Genomic DNA, 16,697 nt, shown 5'->3' with positions numbered 1-16,697 from the left:
ACCCCGAAGACCATCTATCTTTAAGTTAAGAGTTAGCTTAAAAATACTTCACCCCATTAGTCTTACTGCTGTGAATAAATCCTGAGCTCCAAGGTCCAAAAACCTGGGTTTACATCACAGATTCACTGCTTACAAATTAACTACTTTGAGCCTCAGTTTCCTTTTATACCATTCAGGATAACCACCTACTTAAAGGGCTATTAACATTAAAGAAGATAATGTATGTAAAGCAATTACTACAGTTCCTGACACATGGTAAAAATCACACTGGTATCTTCAGTGACTGGATTTTCACCCAGAAATTTGTATTAAAAAAAAAAAAAAAATCACACCTTCTGTATCATTCTCTGAACTTGTTTCACTAAAGCTTTTCCATCGTTCTTTTGCTCTCGAGAGAAAGATTTCATAAAGTTCTGGGGGAAAACAAAACAAAACTTAATAAATAGTAGGAAAATACATTCATATATTTTAATTTATATTCTTAAAAATAAAGAGAAAAATCTTATTATAGCTTAGGTCTCCCTTACATAGCAGGCATCAAAAGTGTGGCACACTGATGTTATCTGATGCTACCAAAACTATTTATTACTACAACTGGAAAGAGAGAAAATAACAATACTGCACAGTGGTCATCCAAATAGCTACAACAGAGAATTTAAGTATGAGGCAGGAAGAAATACTTTTGCTAAAGGAGTATCATCATGGAATAGCAGAAAAATGATTTTTGGAGTCAGTCAGACCTAGATTCAAATACCAGCTCTGTGGTATTTGGGACTTTAAGAAAGTCACTTTGTCACTCTGGAACTTGGCTTTCTTCATCTGTAAATTGGAGAAAGAGAATGCCTACTCATGGTATACTGATGATTAAACAAGATAATTTTTGTAAAGTTCCTGACACCTCGTAGACTGTCAATAAACGTTAGTTCTTGCTTTCCTTCTCTCTTGAAACCGGTTCTCCATTATGATATTACTATCTAAAGCTACCTAAACTTCACATAGTTTGGTCAGAGGGCTTGCATTCAAAAATCTTACTTGTATCTTTTCATTTTAAGTACCAATCACTTTTTGAGACTGCCACTCTATGCTTCCATACACAGGACCTTATCCAACTTCAAGAACAGAAGAAACAAGTTTTTTTTCTCAATTCTCAGATTTTAATTATCTTTACTTTCTGTGCTGATATTCTAAATTACACAAAAACAGAAAATTTCAATGCCAAATGAATAGCAAAAACTATTTCTTACCAAACACCAACATTTATATATTGCCCAAAATACCAAGAACACTTTTTTGTTTCAATTGATCTTTTTAAATAAAAAGTTTGTTTAAAGGCAATACAATGAACAATTAAAAAAATTTTTTTAAATGTTTATTTTTGAAGGAGAGACAGAGCGTGAGCAGGGGAGGGGCAGAGAAAAAGGGAGACACAGAATCTGAAGCAGGCTCCAGGCTCTGAGCCGTCAGCACAGAGCCCAACATGGGGCTCGAACTCACGAACTGTGAGATCATGACCAGAGCTAAGTCGGACACTCAACCGACTGAGGCACCCTTCAATTAAGAATTTTTTAAAAATTCAAGTAGTACAAAACAGTATAGAATGAAAAATATATTTCCTTCCCTCAGATGTGACTGTGCTTACCAGAACTCTAAAGATGAAAATATGAATGTTATTATGTATATACAGATATATCTTCCTGTTAAAAAAAAAAAGTGTGGCAACATATTACAGCACTGATCTGCATCTTGCTTTATTATATCCGAAGCTGTTCTCTATTAGTAGAATAAAATCTGCTTTTTTTTTTTTTTTAAACAACTGCATAGTATTCCAATGTATATACCATAAAAAGTATTCTTAGGGGCGCCTGGGTGGCACAGTCGGTTAAGCGTCCAACTTCAGCCAGATCACGATCTCGCGGTCCGTGAGTTCGAGCCCCGCGTCAGGCTCTGGGCTGATGGCTCGGAGCCTGGAGCCTGTTTCCGATTCTGTGTCTCCCTCTCTCTCTGCCCCTCCCCCGTTCATGCTCTGTCTCTCTCTGTCCCCAAAATAAATAAACGTTGAAAAAAATTAAAAAAAAGTATTCTTACATTGCCAAGAATCAGATCATTACAAAAAACTGACTACATACATTTCAAATAGACTCTTACTATTTTGATCTCTTCCCCCTTCTGTTTATTTTTCATTACTACTAATGGCTCAGAAAAAAAAAAAAAAAAAAAAAAAAGTCAGGTGCCTGGGTGACTCAATCAGTTGAGTGTCTGACTCGACTTCAGTTCAGGACATGATTTCACAGTTCTTGAGTTCGAGGCCCACACCAGGCTCTCCACTTACGGTGCAGAGCCTACTTGGGATTCTCCTTCTCTCCCTTTGTCTCTGCCCCTCATGCACCCTTTCTCTCTCTCCCCACCTCGAAAATAATTAAATAAACCTAAAATATAATAAAACTTAAAAATTTTTAAAAATATAAAAAGTCTAAATTTCTATTATTTGAGTCCATCAATAATTTGGTTAAAGAGGTAGACATAATTTTTTAATTATATATACAATTCTTTTGCAGTTATCAGGTACCAAACTGAAGTCCACAATTTCTGGTTTCAAGCTGATTCCAAGCCAGGTCCAGTTTCACTATTCCACTTAAACTTTAGAACTATCTTGGAAGAAAAAAGGCTCACCAAATAAATCATCACCTTAGGAAGCCACAAAACTGATCCAATAAGAAAAATGTGGTAATGAATTTCAAAACATCAAAGGACATCTCTACAGGGAAGACTTAGAGTGCTTATCTATAAGAAGAAGACCTGTATGTCAGTTCAATTCCATGCCTGACTCCACAGGTCTTATTTATGTTACTCTGAATCTACAAACGTAGAACCTGAAGCAGACTTACAGTTGTATATTGGACTTGAATAGAGAATACTTTGAGATCAGTGTATGTTTAATTTTCTCATTTTCTGGCAATGATAATACTGTCTGCATATACTCTCAGCAAATTCACTTTCACTGTAATTTTATATTCATATTTTTCATTATCACAAATAACTGTTAGAACAATCCTTTGAGATAGTTAATAATCTTACCTCCATTTACAGATGAAGAAAACTAATTCTCTTAGATGTTAAATAATTTGCCCAAGGTCACAAACCTAATATATAGTGGAACCAAGATTTGAACCACATCTGACTGACTTTAGAGCCTTTATTCTTACTTACTATTCTCCAGGGGTTATAAATTTCATGATCAAAACAAATGCAACAGGTAAAAACTCAAACTATTAGAGCCATTAAAGTAAACAAAGTTATCAAAAGTAAATTTACTTCAACTGAAATTTAGCTTCCTTCCAACCACTAAAGAAAAAGAATGATTACCTATTCTATTCCTGAATATATAATTATTTAGTAGAGAAAATCTAAAATTACTTTGAAACTAAATAACCTAGTTATGTTACTAACTTTATATTTTGAGCTTAAAAAAGAACTTCAAATTTGATTACAGTATCACAAAAGTTTAATACCACCTAGCCAATATTTTAATGTAGAAGCTATCAGATACTTAACATTCTAAAGCCAAAGTTCTCAACAAAACTGAAAACCAAATTTCAAATAGCCACCAATACTTTATCACCTCAACTGTATACAAAACCGAGTCTTAAGACTTTAAACAATTATAATATGTCCAACAATCCTTAATATCAAGGATTTTAATTATCTAACTGAAAGTTCTGACAATAATGTAAAATTATTTCCTTTTAATCTGTTTCAAGCACAGAGAGCAAAACAAACCTTTGTTTTATTTGGGGGGAACAGTTAGGTCAGGTAGACTCTAACCTTTTCTAAGCTAAATTAAAAAAAATATTGATTGATTGATTGTTAATGTAAACTCTATCCCCAACGTGGGGCTTGAACTCATGACCCCAAGATCAAGAGTTGCATGCCCTACTGACTAAGCCAGCAGGTACCCCACTTAATGCTTTCTTTAAATTCTATTTTTAAATTAAAAAAAAAAAAGGTCTGGTTAAAATAACATCTTCATTATGGGATATTTGTGAAAATCAATGCTAAAAATCATTCACAATCATGCCACTCAAAGTTGGCATCACTTTGAAGACTAAAGATAAATATTTAGATTTTTGTTATTAATCTGTCCAGTTATATATACAACACTGATTTGCTACAATGGGCATCATTGTAGAAAAACTTTTGCACTCAATCCTGATAATGTTCTTATTGTTTGGAACTAGAATAAATAGGTCAAAGGTTATTTTTTGAGGCTTTTAATACATGTTTCTATAGTATTATCAGTCATCCCCTATGTCGGTTATTCTCATTCATTTTAATCACTTTTGAGAGGTAAGAAACAGTACCTTGATTGCTCTTTTAACATACATGTCATTGATTTGGCTATCACTAAGAAAATGGTTAAGTAAGTCACAGTACAACCAAACTGTGGACTACAGTGCAGCTACAGTATGTATAAGGTACACTTATATATAGTGCTCAAGACAGATTAAAGTGTGAAAAAAATAAGCCACAGAATAAGCTGATGGCATAAATTCCTTTTTGTGGGAATAAAAAGAAAAGAAAAAGAGAAGCTTTAAAAATTATCATATTTCGGGGCGCCTGGGTGGCTCAGTCGGTTAAGCGTCTGACTTCGGCTCAGGTCATGATCTCATGGTTTGTGAGTTCGAGTCCCGCGTTGGGCTCTGTGCTGACAGCTCGGAGCCTGGAGCCTGCTTCGGATTATGTGACTCCTCTCTCTGCCCCTCCCCAACTTGTGCTCTATGTCTTTCAAAAAATAAATAAATGAAAAAAAAATTTTAAAAAAATTATATGTTGAGGCACACTTTTTTTACGAGCACAGAAAAAAGATCTGATAGGATCAAAAGCAGGAGTTTGGGTAGAAGAGAGGGAAGAAGCATATAGTTTGTACCTTACTATCACGTGACTTAAAAAAAATTGATATATAAAAATTTTAAAGTAACAGTAACAATATATTATTTCCGTTATTATACCAGAGCCCCCAAGTCTTTCTATGGTGCCACTGTCCACGTCATCACTCAGACCTATTTAGTACCTTTTATTATTAACTATTTAACATTTTCCTCTATTTGATATTATCCTAATTTTATATTTTTTACTGCATCGAAACCACTTTACCTTTTACTTCTATCCTATAAGGTTTTAAGAAACATAAGAAAATAAAACAGTTCCTTGCGAGTCTTATTTTGTTTTTTTAATTTGGAAATTTTCAAATAAAAAAATCCAAAAGGACTGGTTTGGGTAGAGATGTAGGAAAAGAAATTTCTTTTAGATAGGCTTCTATCTATATATATATATTTTTTAATAAAGGGAAACCTTTCCACAATTACACTATTTTTCTTTGTATATACTTCTATATCCACCACTACCTAGAATCCTAGAAGTTACCTGCAGTGAAAATATCTGGATGTCAAAAATATTACTGATGGTTGTAAACTAAAGGAAAACCCACAAACCTTATTTATATAATAACTTACTCATTAAATCATACCAGGTTTTGGAGAGAGTGGGAATGAAACATGCTCTAAAATGACATTATATATGATAATGCCTTTTTAAATGGCCAGTCTATTAATCTGTTTTATAATTCTGGAGATGGCTGTTTTCATGTGTGGGAGTAACTGAATATAGAATACAAACCAGGAGTGATATTTAGTTCATTTCCTACAGCTAGACTCCAAACTTTCCCACGAACACTAGGGGGCAATCCCTGCCACCACAATTCTCGAACTCTTCTTGTACTACGCCTAGAATTAAAGGGGGAGAAAAAAGGACACAGTTACTTTTTATACCAAAACACTAGTTGCATGATGGTTTAGCTAGTCTATGGCCAAATGACTGAATGATTTTTAAGAACATAGTTAAGCATGTGATGCATTCTTTCCGTGAGGTTCATGCTTGTAGGCAACAGAAGTCTAGAAAATATATGGTACCCTACAGAAGGACAATAGTAATTTAAAGGGAGCTGCGTTCTACAGTTGCCACTTACAGGGTACAATGAGAGAATCAGAAATAGGTGGACAGTCATGAAAAACAGGATAAAAGGAACATAAAAATCTTCTGTCAACTCAGTACCAAAAAAAAAAAATCACAAGGTATTTATTATGGGTAAGGCCTTGTCTTTGAGAGGCAGTGTGTCTGCTGAAAGAGTGTGGGCTTTAGAGTCAGATGGACGGGAGTTCAAATCTGGTTTAACTATTCATTAATTGTATAACCTTGGGCAAATCACTTAACCTAACCTCGAGCTTCTCTATAAGATAAATGGGAGTAAAGGTTGTAAGAATCAAATGTGATTACTTATGTAAAGAGCCTAATTTGATACCTGTCACAATGTATCAATATTCAACAAATTCCCAATGCGTATCCTACACTGCAGAACACATCTCCTACCCTCCAGTCTAGAGGGAATATATGGCATGTACAAAAATATTATCGGAAAATAAAAGGCAAAGTAAAGCAAGAAGTATATTAGCCTCAAAGTATAATGGGACATTAGAAAAGGGAAAGATCATATATAGCGTATTTATGATTATGAGAGAGGTATATTAAAAATCACTTTAATATTTAACATTTAACAAATGCATCTTACAATGAATTACAGATTTAGTATTTTCTTTGCAAAACCTGCTATTACATCAATAATGCACCTTGCAGCAGATATGTTAGAATTAAAAATATGATAACTGAGGAAATTAAATTTTCATGGATCAACTAGCATTTCAGATGAATATCCTCAAAGGAAAGGTAAGATTCTGACAGGCATAGAAAGGGTGGTCAGTAAGGGAAGTATGTATTAAGAGATTGAGGGATGTATAAAATTAAAGGTATAATTTAGCCAAAGCATAAGACACATGTTGGAAATACTAAAAATAGAGAACTAGAAACATGAGATCTTTGGAGACAGACTTGAATTGAGGAAAAGTCTGCTTACTTACATTACTTCCCAATTGGGCAGTATTTCATTGATCCAAATTACCATTGCACTTGCGATATTTTCTTCCTGTTTAAATCGTTCTTTCATTATTTTTTTCCTTTTATAGGCTTCTTTAATTTCTGTTTTAAACAAGTAAAAATTATTTCAATACAAAAAAGCTAGATCATGATGCCCTTTTCCTTCTACCTAAGTCTAAAATATAAGCTTTCTCATAAGAATATTCTGATAACAAGAAGGAAAGAAGAAAGAAGGGAAGGAAGAAGGGGAAAGAGGGAAGAAACGAAGCAGGGGAAAAATAGAAAGAAAATAAACTTGATTAATGTAATTTTAAAGTAAAACCTTCTATTCTAAGTTTGTTTTTTTTTTAGCTTATTGTTTTCATTTTTAGTAATCTCTGTACCCAATGTGGGCCTCAAACTCACAACCCCAAGATCAAGTCACATGCTCTTCTGACTGAGCCACCCAGGTGCCCCTACATCTCCTCTTCTAAAAAAGTAAATGGAACTCAGGGCGCCTGGGTGGCTCAGTCGGTTGGGCATCCGACTTCGGCTCAGGTCATGATCTCACTGTTTTTGTGAGTTTGAGCCCCGCGTCGGGCTCTGTGCTGTCAACTCGGAGCCTGGAGCCTGGAGCCTGGAGCCTGGAGCCTGGAGCCTGCCTCAGATTCTGTGTCTCCTTCTCTTTGCCCCCTCCCCTACTCATGCTCTGTCTCTGTCTCTCAAAAATAAATAAATGCAAAAAAAATTTTTTTTAAAGTAAACAGAACAAAGGGTCAGAAAAATAGATTACTATATCACATATTCTATTTATACTTAATAAACAAACCGAAATTTGTCATGAATTAACTATGTAAAACCTAAACAACTGTGAGCAATTAACCAATACCCTTTTTTTCATATAAGGAAGGGATTTATGAATTTCCTTAGATAAAAGCACATGACATTAAAAAATAATTCTGCCAGTGACATTATTACACTTAACCCTGTCTAGCATGATGTCTTGCTTTTACTAATTAGATTGAAATTAAAAAACCCTAATAATACACATATACAACACCCCTCTGAAAGTCAGAAGTCATAATTCTGAAACAAGAGATGCCTCAAAAAAAGAAGTGATCAATATATACATAATTATATACATAACACACAATTATTTGTATTTGTTGTAATTATATATATTGTTATAATATACCTAACAAAAATCAGAAATCACAATTCTGAAACAAGAGATGCCTCAAAAAAAGAAGTGGTACATAAAATATATAAGATAATTATGTAGGGGAACCTGGGTGACTCAGTTGAGCATCTGACTTTGGCTCAGGTCATGATCTCGCAGTTTGTAGGTTCAGGCCCCCCATAAGGCTCTGTGCTGACAGCTTGGAACCTGGACCCTGCTTGGGATTCTGTGTCTCCCTCTCACTCTGCCCCTCCCCTGCTCACACACTATCTCTCAAAAATAAAAAAACATTTTAAAAAATTATAAATTATGTATATACTTTACTATGTTATATATTATGTTACAATTATAATTTTATAAAATTATATATGTAACATGTCATGTTAATATATAATGTATGTTTTAGCATATTATATATACTATATTAATATATAAGCATATTAATATAATATATAATTATATATACTGTTTTGTACATTTATTTGTTTACAGTTATATATAATTTTAGAACCAGTGGGGACTTCAGAGATCAGCTAGCCAAAATGCTTACTAACTGTGTTTCACAAATGCCTCAGAAATCATCTTAAGGGGCAAGTGGGAGGCCAAGTAACCAGCTCTACTTTCTTTACCTTGTCATATGCATTCATATTCTATATAACTTTTCTTTGGAGAGAGTTTCACTGCTTTTAAAACAAAAGTGTGGACAGAACACTTGAAAGCCTAAATCCAGTCAACCTGAATCCCACACTTCACAGATTTGAGGAAACTAACATTAGGTTTACCTAATGTTTACCATGGTGAAGGTTTACCATCACATCCAAGTAGTATCAAATAGGATTAAAGCTGTTACCCTCTGATTTCTCAATTTAATGTTATTTCTATCATATCACATTGTAGGATTGTGTATTTATCAATAACTCTCTTAAATATTAATCAACTAGTAAGGTCAAAGTTCAGAGTCAATTAAAATGTGTTGGGTATGTTAGGAATATTTCAAATAAAATAAATTTATCCAATGTATAAATGATTAGGGCTTTTACAAAGATATAACTGCCTTATAGGTTTCTTATAACATTAAAAAATTAACCTCATTTCCAAAATAGTGACATTAAATAGAACTGTATCCTATTACAGTATATTATAGTATTCCATTAACTTAAGGTCAAAGAAAAAAATCAGCTGCTAAAAGGCACATTTCTAAAAATACTTATGGCTGTATAATATCTTTTCTAAAAATGTACCCTGAACTAACAGTGCTTAGCAAATAAATACTGTTAAATTACTCTTATGTTCTACTTTTTGGCTGGAGGAGAGAATGAATAAATAAAGGTGTGAATTTATTTTTAATTTTTTTAAACATTTTTATTTATTTTTGAGAGACAGAGACAGAGCACGAGCAGGGAAGGGCAGAGAGAGAGGGAGACACAGAATCCGAAGCAGGCTCCAAGCTCTGAGCTGTCAGCACAGAGCCTGAGGCAGGGCTCTAACCCACAAACTGTGAGATCATGCCCGGAGCTTAAGTCGGAAGCGCAACTGAATGGGCCACCCGCATGCCCCAAAGGTGTGAATTTATACACCACAGTATACATTCATGTGCCTGTCCAAATGACACAATTGGGATTCTAGAAAGACTACATTAAGTCACAAAAGCAAATTCTAATTTCAAATCATATTCTCAAAGTCATACAGGAAGGTGTTACAATTATTAAATTATAAAATACCAAAAGCTTAAAAACTATAAAAGAAGTGAATTTCATGAAATAAATTCATATCATTGCCATTCATAAGTTAAAATAATAGTTGTCCAAGAACCCTCATAGATAGTCTACTGCCTTTCTCCTCAGTTAAAGTACTGGCAGAAAAGTAAGACATTTTTGAGAACAGATTTAGTTAGAAAAATAAGAAAACAGCATTATCTTAAAGATGAATTTGGGGGCGCCTGGGTGGTTCAGTCGGTTAAGCGTCCAACTTCAGCTCAGGTCACGATCTCGCGGTCCGTGAGTTCGAGCCCCGTGTCGGGCTCTGTGCTGACTGCTCAGAGCCTGGAGCCTGTTTCAGATTCTGTGTCTCCCTCTCTCTCTGCCCCTCCCCTGTTCATGCTCTGTCTCTCTCTGTCTCAAAAATAAATAAACGTTAAAAAAAAATTAAAAAAAAAATAAAATAAAAAAAGATGAATTTGATCAATCTCATCATCCACCTTCCTGTTGAAATTAACCAACAGGTTAGCTTCCTACTGACATCAGTAAATTAAATACACCGATTGGAGTTAAATTTATACCTCGTTTTTTAGCTTCAGCCACCATTTCATCATATTCTTGTCGGTGACGTAAAGCTTCTTCCACAGATTTGGCAGGAAGATTTCTGGAAAAAAAAGGTTTTAAGTCAATTTTAAAAGATTAACTTTTAAATGTAAACTTCTTCCTTTTTATAGCCAAATACAAAGAATTTCTAACTTAACCTTTTCATTTCATACCTTAAAGAAGTAAAAGGTTGAAAACTCTGCATTTTAGAAAAGCATTAGAATCCAAGTTGCTAATATTTATTATATAAATGTTATTTTATGTTCTATGTATACATGTTTATAATTATTTAAATATGTCAGATTTCAGACAATATTTCTAAGTTAAGTGATTAAGCTCACTTACCAGGGTTTTTTTTAGTCAATTTTTTGAGGTATAATTTTCATACAATAAAATGACTGAACATATTTTCAAGAACAGAGTTTGGCGAGTTTTACCAAATGTATATAGGAGCACCTGGGTGGCTCAGTCAACAAGCATCCTACTCTTGGTTTCAGCTCCGGTCATGATCTCACGGTTCATGGGTTTGAGCCCTGCATCAGGCTCTGTGCTGACAGTGCAGAGCCTGCTTGGGATTCTCTCTCTCCCTCTCTCTCTGTGCTGCTCCCCTGCTCATGTTCTCTCTCTCTCTCTCAAAATAAATAAAAACTTAAAAAAAAAAAAAAAAACAACCCAAATGTATATATACCTGTGCAACCAACATATCAATCAAGATACAAAACAGTCCCATCATTCTACAAAGTTTCCTTATGTCCCCTTTGCACTCAACACTTACCCACCTTAGGCAATCATATCTCTATTCCTATCTCTGTACATTAGCTGGTTGCCTTTTAAAGAATTTCATATAGATTCTTTTGTTCTGGCTTCTTTTACTGAGCATACTTTTGAAACTCATCCATGTTATTCTGCATACTAGTAATGTATTCCTTTTAACTGGTCAGTAGTGTTCTATTTATCCATGTGGATAAGCATTTAGATTATTTCCAGTTGAGGGCCTATGGATAAAGCTACTATAAATATTCACTTCAAGTCTTTGTGTGGGTATCTGCTTTCATTTCTCTTGGGTAAATACCTAGCAATGGAATTCTTGGGTCATATGGTAAGTGCAGGTATACTTTTATAACAAATTGGTTTCTACTTCAGAGTTTTAAGATAACATTGTAACTACAAATTTGATAATCACTTACTCACTTGCATATACTATATTTTGGCTTTAAAATTAATGGCTTCACCTACTTCACAGAGTAGGTGACTTACATATATGACTAAGCAAAAGAAATATTTAAATATTACCAAATATCCAAATATATCATAATAATGTCCAATTTGAGGAGTCAGGTTTTTAAAATGTTTTTTTTAATTATTCATTCATTTATTTTATTTAAAAATGTTTTTTAAGAAGGCTCCATGCCCAATGTGGGGCTTGAACTCACAACCCTGAGGTTGAAGAGTTGCATGCTCTATGACTAAGCTAGTCAGATGTCCCTCAATTAAAAAAATTTTTTTTTAAGTTTATTTATTTGCAGAGAGACAGAGACAGCACAGTTGGGGGGGGGGGTTGCAGAAAGAGAAGGGGACAGAGGATCCAAAGTGGGCTCCACGCTGACAGCAGAGAGCCCAATGCAGGGCTTAAACTCATAAACCGTGAGATCATGACCTGAGCTGAAGTCAGATGCTTAACCAACTGAGCCACCCAGGCACCCTTTGAATTATTTTCAATAGGCTAGGGTGGGGAAAGATATGTGACAAACTTTCAAATTAAACGTTTTGCCTCTTCCTCTCTTGTCAAGATAGATTCCTCCAGTAGTTGTAACAGAGAGGAATAATGGTTAAGACTTCTTCAGAACATAATGGAATAAGAGGGACCAGGGTTACTCTCTTGCCTTGATTAATTAGAACAATTAAGAGAATATGCTAAGCAATAGTTTTTAGACATTAGACAATAAGCAGCACAAGACGGTGATCCTTATGAGAAAAACTCTGCAAATGCCTAAGCATACGGCCTGGGACTTTCAGGTCTCAGTGCTGGAAGGAAGTACCCCAAGTCCATTAGTCCTGCTTAGTTGAGGAAACAGAGTTTGGAAGCAAGGAGTATGAATTTTCCAGGAAGGGAGCTACAGAGGAGTCCTCTCAAATTTCTGGCTGAGTACTATTTATGCAGGTGTGTGATTAAACTACGGTATCCAAGGTAAGAAATACTAGAAAGGAATAGGTAGAACATCCTCAAAGATTACACTGAGCCAGCCAGAGTGGAAAGTCGTCCTAACAGATAGGGTATCAAGTGGAATCATTAGGGTATTGGTTCAGTAGTAAGGATACTAGCCCTAAACTAAAGGCTGTTCTGGAACCACTCTAATAATGATTAGATTAAAAGGGACAAACCAACTCCAAGGAACTTGGTACCAGACTAAAGCCAAAAAATATTTAAAGGAATACAAAAAGTCCAGTGTCCAACTATGTAAAGTCACAAAATCTAGTATCCAATAAAAATTACCTGGAAGCAAAGAAGCAGGAAAATACAATTTATACTGAAGAAAATAATCAATAGAAATAGTGCAGAAGTGTTAGATAACAAGATTATACCTCAAGGATGATAAAACTGCTGTAATAAATATACTCAAGGAGGTAGAAGGAGAACACAATAAGAAAAGCTCAAGATCCAAATCAAACTTCTACAGATGAAAAGTACAATTTTTTTTAAATGTTTATTTATTTCGAGAGAGAGACAGCGTGCACATGCATATGTGCACAAGCAGGGGAGGGGCAGGGAGAGAGGGAGAGGGAAAGAATCCCAAGCAGGCTTCGGCTGACGTGGGGCTTGACCCCATGAACCATGAGGTCATGACCTGTGCCAAAATCAAGAGTCAGATGCTTAACCAACTAAGCCACCCAGGTGCCCCGAAAAGTACAATTTCTAAACTGAAAAACACAAAAGGTGGGACTGACAGGAGATTACAAATTGCAGGGGGAAAAACGTGAGCTTTAAAATAGAATAGAAAGCTATACAAAATGAAATACAAAGAGAAAAAAATACCCCTTGTCAATCCCCTCAAAACAGCCTGAGTTGTGGGATATGAATATCAAGCAACATAATACATGTTTAATTGACTCAGAAAAAAGGGGAGAGAAGGCAGACAAGAAATAGTTGAAAAATAAAGGCTACAATTTTCCCAAAGTTGATACAAAATTACAAATGCAGACACGTTAGTTTCAATGAACCTCAAAGAGAAGGAATATGAGGAAAACCACACCAAAGCATATCATCAAATTCATGAAAATCAGAGATAAAGAAAAATCTTAATAGCTTTCAGAAAATAAAAGAATTCAGACAGCAGACCAGTACTACAAAAAGTGTTAAAAGAACACGCAGTAGAAGTAAATAATACCAGATGGGAATCTAGTTACACAACTTCTTAGAAGATAAAAGAAGGTTTAAAGAAAAAAATAATAAAAATGTATGGAGGGTGTGATTGTTAGTTTTGTGTATCAAACTTTCTCTCCCTCTCTCTCTCTCTGCCTGCTTGCCTGTCTTTGAGCTGGGATATAAGTCTTCTCCTGACTTTGGACTTGAACTGGAAATTACATTATCAGCTTTCCTATTTCTCAGACTTAGGACTTGAACTGGAACTGGAACATCAGCTCTCCTGGGTCCAGAGCTTGCTGACTACAGATCTTCAGATTTCTCAGTCTCTAAATTCATGACAGCTACTTCCTTCTAATAAATCTCCTTATATACAAATAAGATATATAAAAATAAGAACCTTAATACATGGGGTTTCCACTTCTCTGGAGAACCCTAATACATGGGGTTTATAACATGTACAGTGGAAGTAACAGTAATGTTCTTATATATGTGAGATAGTATAATATTACTTGAAGGTAGTCCATGAAGAGTTAAGATATATAAACTATAGAGAACTACTAATATTAAAAATATAGGCAATTCATCAATAATAGATGAAATTAAAAGTCAACAGAATATTTTATCCAAAAAAGGCCAAAAAAAAAAAAAATAGAACCTTGATTGCCATCCTATAATAAAAGACAAATTTCTCCACTTCCTTAGCATCTAGCTTTAAACACAGAATTATTTCTAATAAGATTTAAAGAAAAGGGACTGTGGAATCTCTTGGAAAACTTCCAAAAAGGAAAGTTGACTCAGCTGCAAGAGGCCTTTTATTCAACCACTTTTGTTCCAATTGCAAGCCCGAAGTCAGCATGAGAGTGAAGTCACTTGCTGAAGGTGGTGCAACAGAAAGACATGAACCTGGGTACTCGATGCATGGAGACACCAGACTAGCTCTGAACTGCCCAACTCTGGGCCATGTATATATGAGGGAATAAATCCCTATGTGTTTAGGCCACTATATGGGGGAGTCTCTTATTTGTAGTTGAATGTAATTGCTGAGTGATACACCAGTTACACAATAATAATGCTCTAAAGGGCAGGGACCATTGCAAACTTCACCTGACTCCAACCACTTTCAAAATCCATTGAGTTTAGCCCAGATTAATTAACCTTATGATTCTGGGGAGCCTGGGCAACTCTTGGGTTTTGGCTCAGGTCATGATCTTGCAGTTTGTGGGTTCAAGCCCCGCAGTGGGCTCCACAATGACGGTGGGGAGCATGCTTGGGATTTTCTCTCTCTCTGCCCCTCCCCTGCTTGTGTTCACTCTCTCTCAAAACAAATAAATAAACTTTAAAAACAAAAAACCTTATGATTCCTAGTATTGCCTACCCTTAAACCTTACAAACTGAAGTTGTCCAATGCTGCTTCTCACCCAGGTCCTAACCAACTGTTAAGCCCAAACCCAGCCATAAGAGTCTCTCATTTCCTTTTACAAACTATCCTATCTCTCTGGATATAATTTGATACCACAAAAGAATGGATTTCATGGTGTCCAAATTTCAGATGTTATTACTATATAAAGAAAATAAAAAGTTTATTTATTGTGATGAAAATGAGACCACAGAAAAAAAGAGAAAAAAGCCAAATATAAACCTAGTTTTCAAGTAAACAGTGATCCTGGACTCAGTAATACTGTTTTCTCTTTTGCTCCTCCAGCCCAGACTGTAAGTGCTTTTCTGAAGCTGTTAATCTTTTGACCTCCTATCCCCTTCTTTTCCTTTTCTAGCCCTTCTAACAACCTTAATAATAAATTAAGAGTAATAAATTACTCTATTAAAGTCTTTCTTCTTGAAATTACTGTTCTGGTTGTCAGTTTTTCCTGATTGCACTCTGAACTCTTAAGATAACAGAAAATTGTTTGATCTACCTTTAGAAATTTTTTATTTTACCAGGGGAGAAACAGCTTAATTCAAATTTCATTTCCAGTTTTTGAACTACAAATCTACTCTTAAGATATCTCACCAGTTACTACTATTTTCCACCGAAAAGGCTTGATCATTCCCTTCAGTTACAATGCTGCCTGCTGCTCCTGGTATGAATCTTAATGCTTTTTGCAGTTCATTCTTTCTTATTTCTTTTCCATAAGTCTCAATAAAAGACTAGCCTAGACTTAAGGGCACAACTTGGGGGATCTGGTCTTCTATTTACTGAGAAAGTGGAATTAGATCTAAACAGATCTCTCCTCTGCACAACTTTACAGTCCCTTCACATGGCTTAGACCAGTACTAACCCTTGCTGCAATGATAAAAATGTTCTTTCGTGCTGTTAAAATGTAGTAGCCACTAGCCGCATGTAGCTACTGAGCACCTGAAATGTGACTAGTGTGCCTGAGGGAATGAATTTTCTATTTTATTTAACTTTAATTAATTAAATTTAAATTTAGATAGCCACCTGTGGCTAGTTGTTACCATAATGGAGACTCTAGGTCTAGACTCTAGAAAAAGAAGGAACCGTAACTTGCCATCCAGGTCATTTATGTAAGGGAACGGATCTAAATTTGAATAAGCACAAAGATCACAGATTTTAAGTAAACACAGAACTATGCCTCAAAACCATGATTATAAAGGCCTACTTAATTAATAAAAAGAGTACAGTCCCTTTATATGCATTATTGTTTCACTGACACTCACACCTTGGTTTTTCCAGATAACTCCCCAAACTATGTTGACCTAGTCCTGAAAGATTTCGAGAAGAGGCAAACAGATAGCTTTATTTGTGCCAGTCGTAAGTACGTCAGTCTTAGCATGAAATAATTTGCAGGAAGGAGTTAAACACTGTTCAGGAAACAGAACTTTTCAGATAGTCCTATGTCAGGTTTTTCTATTGTGATTTCAGTTTTTTGAA

The 16,697-nt window shown here is 35.0% G+C and overlaps 1 protein-coding gene across 3 annotated transcripts in view; it reads right to left on the bottom strand.

The window, feature by feature from the left end:
* TBC1D12 (TBC1 domain family member 12) overlaps window positions 1-16,697 on the bottom strand; it is a 100,747-nt gene that overhangs the window by 16,481 nt on the left and 67,569 nt on the right. For all 3 annotated transcript variants that reach the window (XM_043597020.1, XM_043597022.1, XM_043597023.1), the window contains 4 exons: window positions 10,422-10,504; window positions 6,969-7,086; window positions 5,674-5,780; window positions 333-413 (listed from right to left, as the gene is read on the bottom strand). In XM_043597020.1, the coding sequence (XP_043452955.1) occupies window positions 333-413; window positions 5,674-5,780; window positions 6,969-7,086; window positions 10,422-10,504 (389 nt within the window). The remainder of the gene's footprint in view (window positions 1-332; window positions 414-5,673; window positions 5,781-6,968; window positions 7,087-10,421; window positions 10,505-16,697) is intronic.

The sequence above is a fragment of the Prionailurus bengalensis genome, chromosome D2 (assembly GCF_016509475.1).
Source record: "Prionailurus bengalensis isolate Pbe53 chromosome D2, Fcat_Pben_1.1_paternal_pri, whole genome shotgun sequence".
NCBI classification, from domain to species: domain Eukaryota; kingdom Metazoa; phylum Chordata; class Mammalia; order Carnivora; family Felidae; genus Prionailurus; species Prionailurus bengalensis.
Note: the sequence above shows the minus strand (reverse complement) of the source record. Positions and strands in the feature narration are given on the sequence as shown.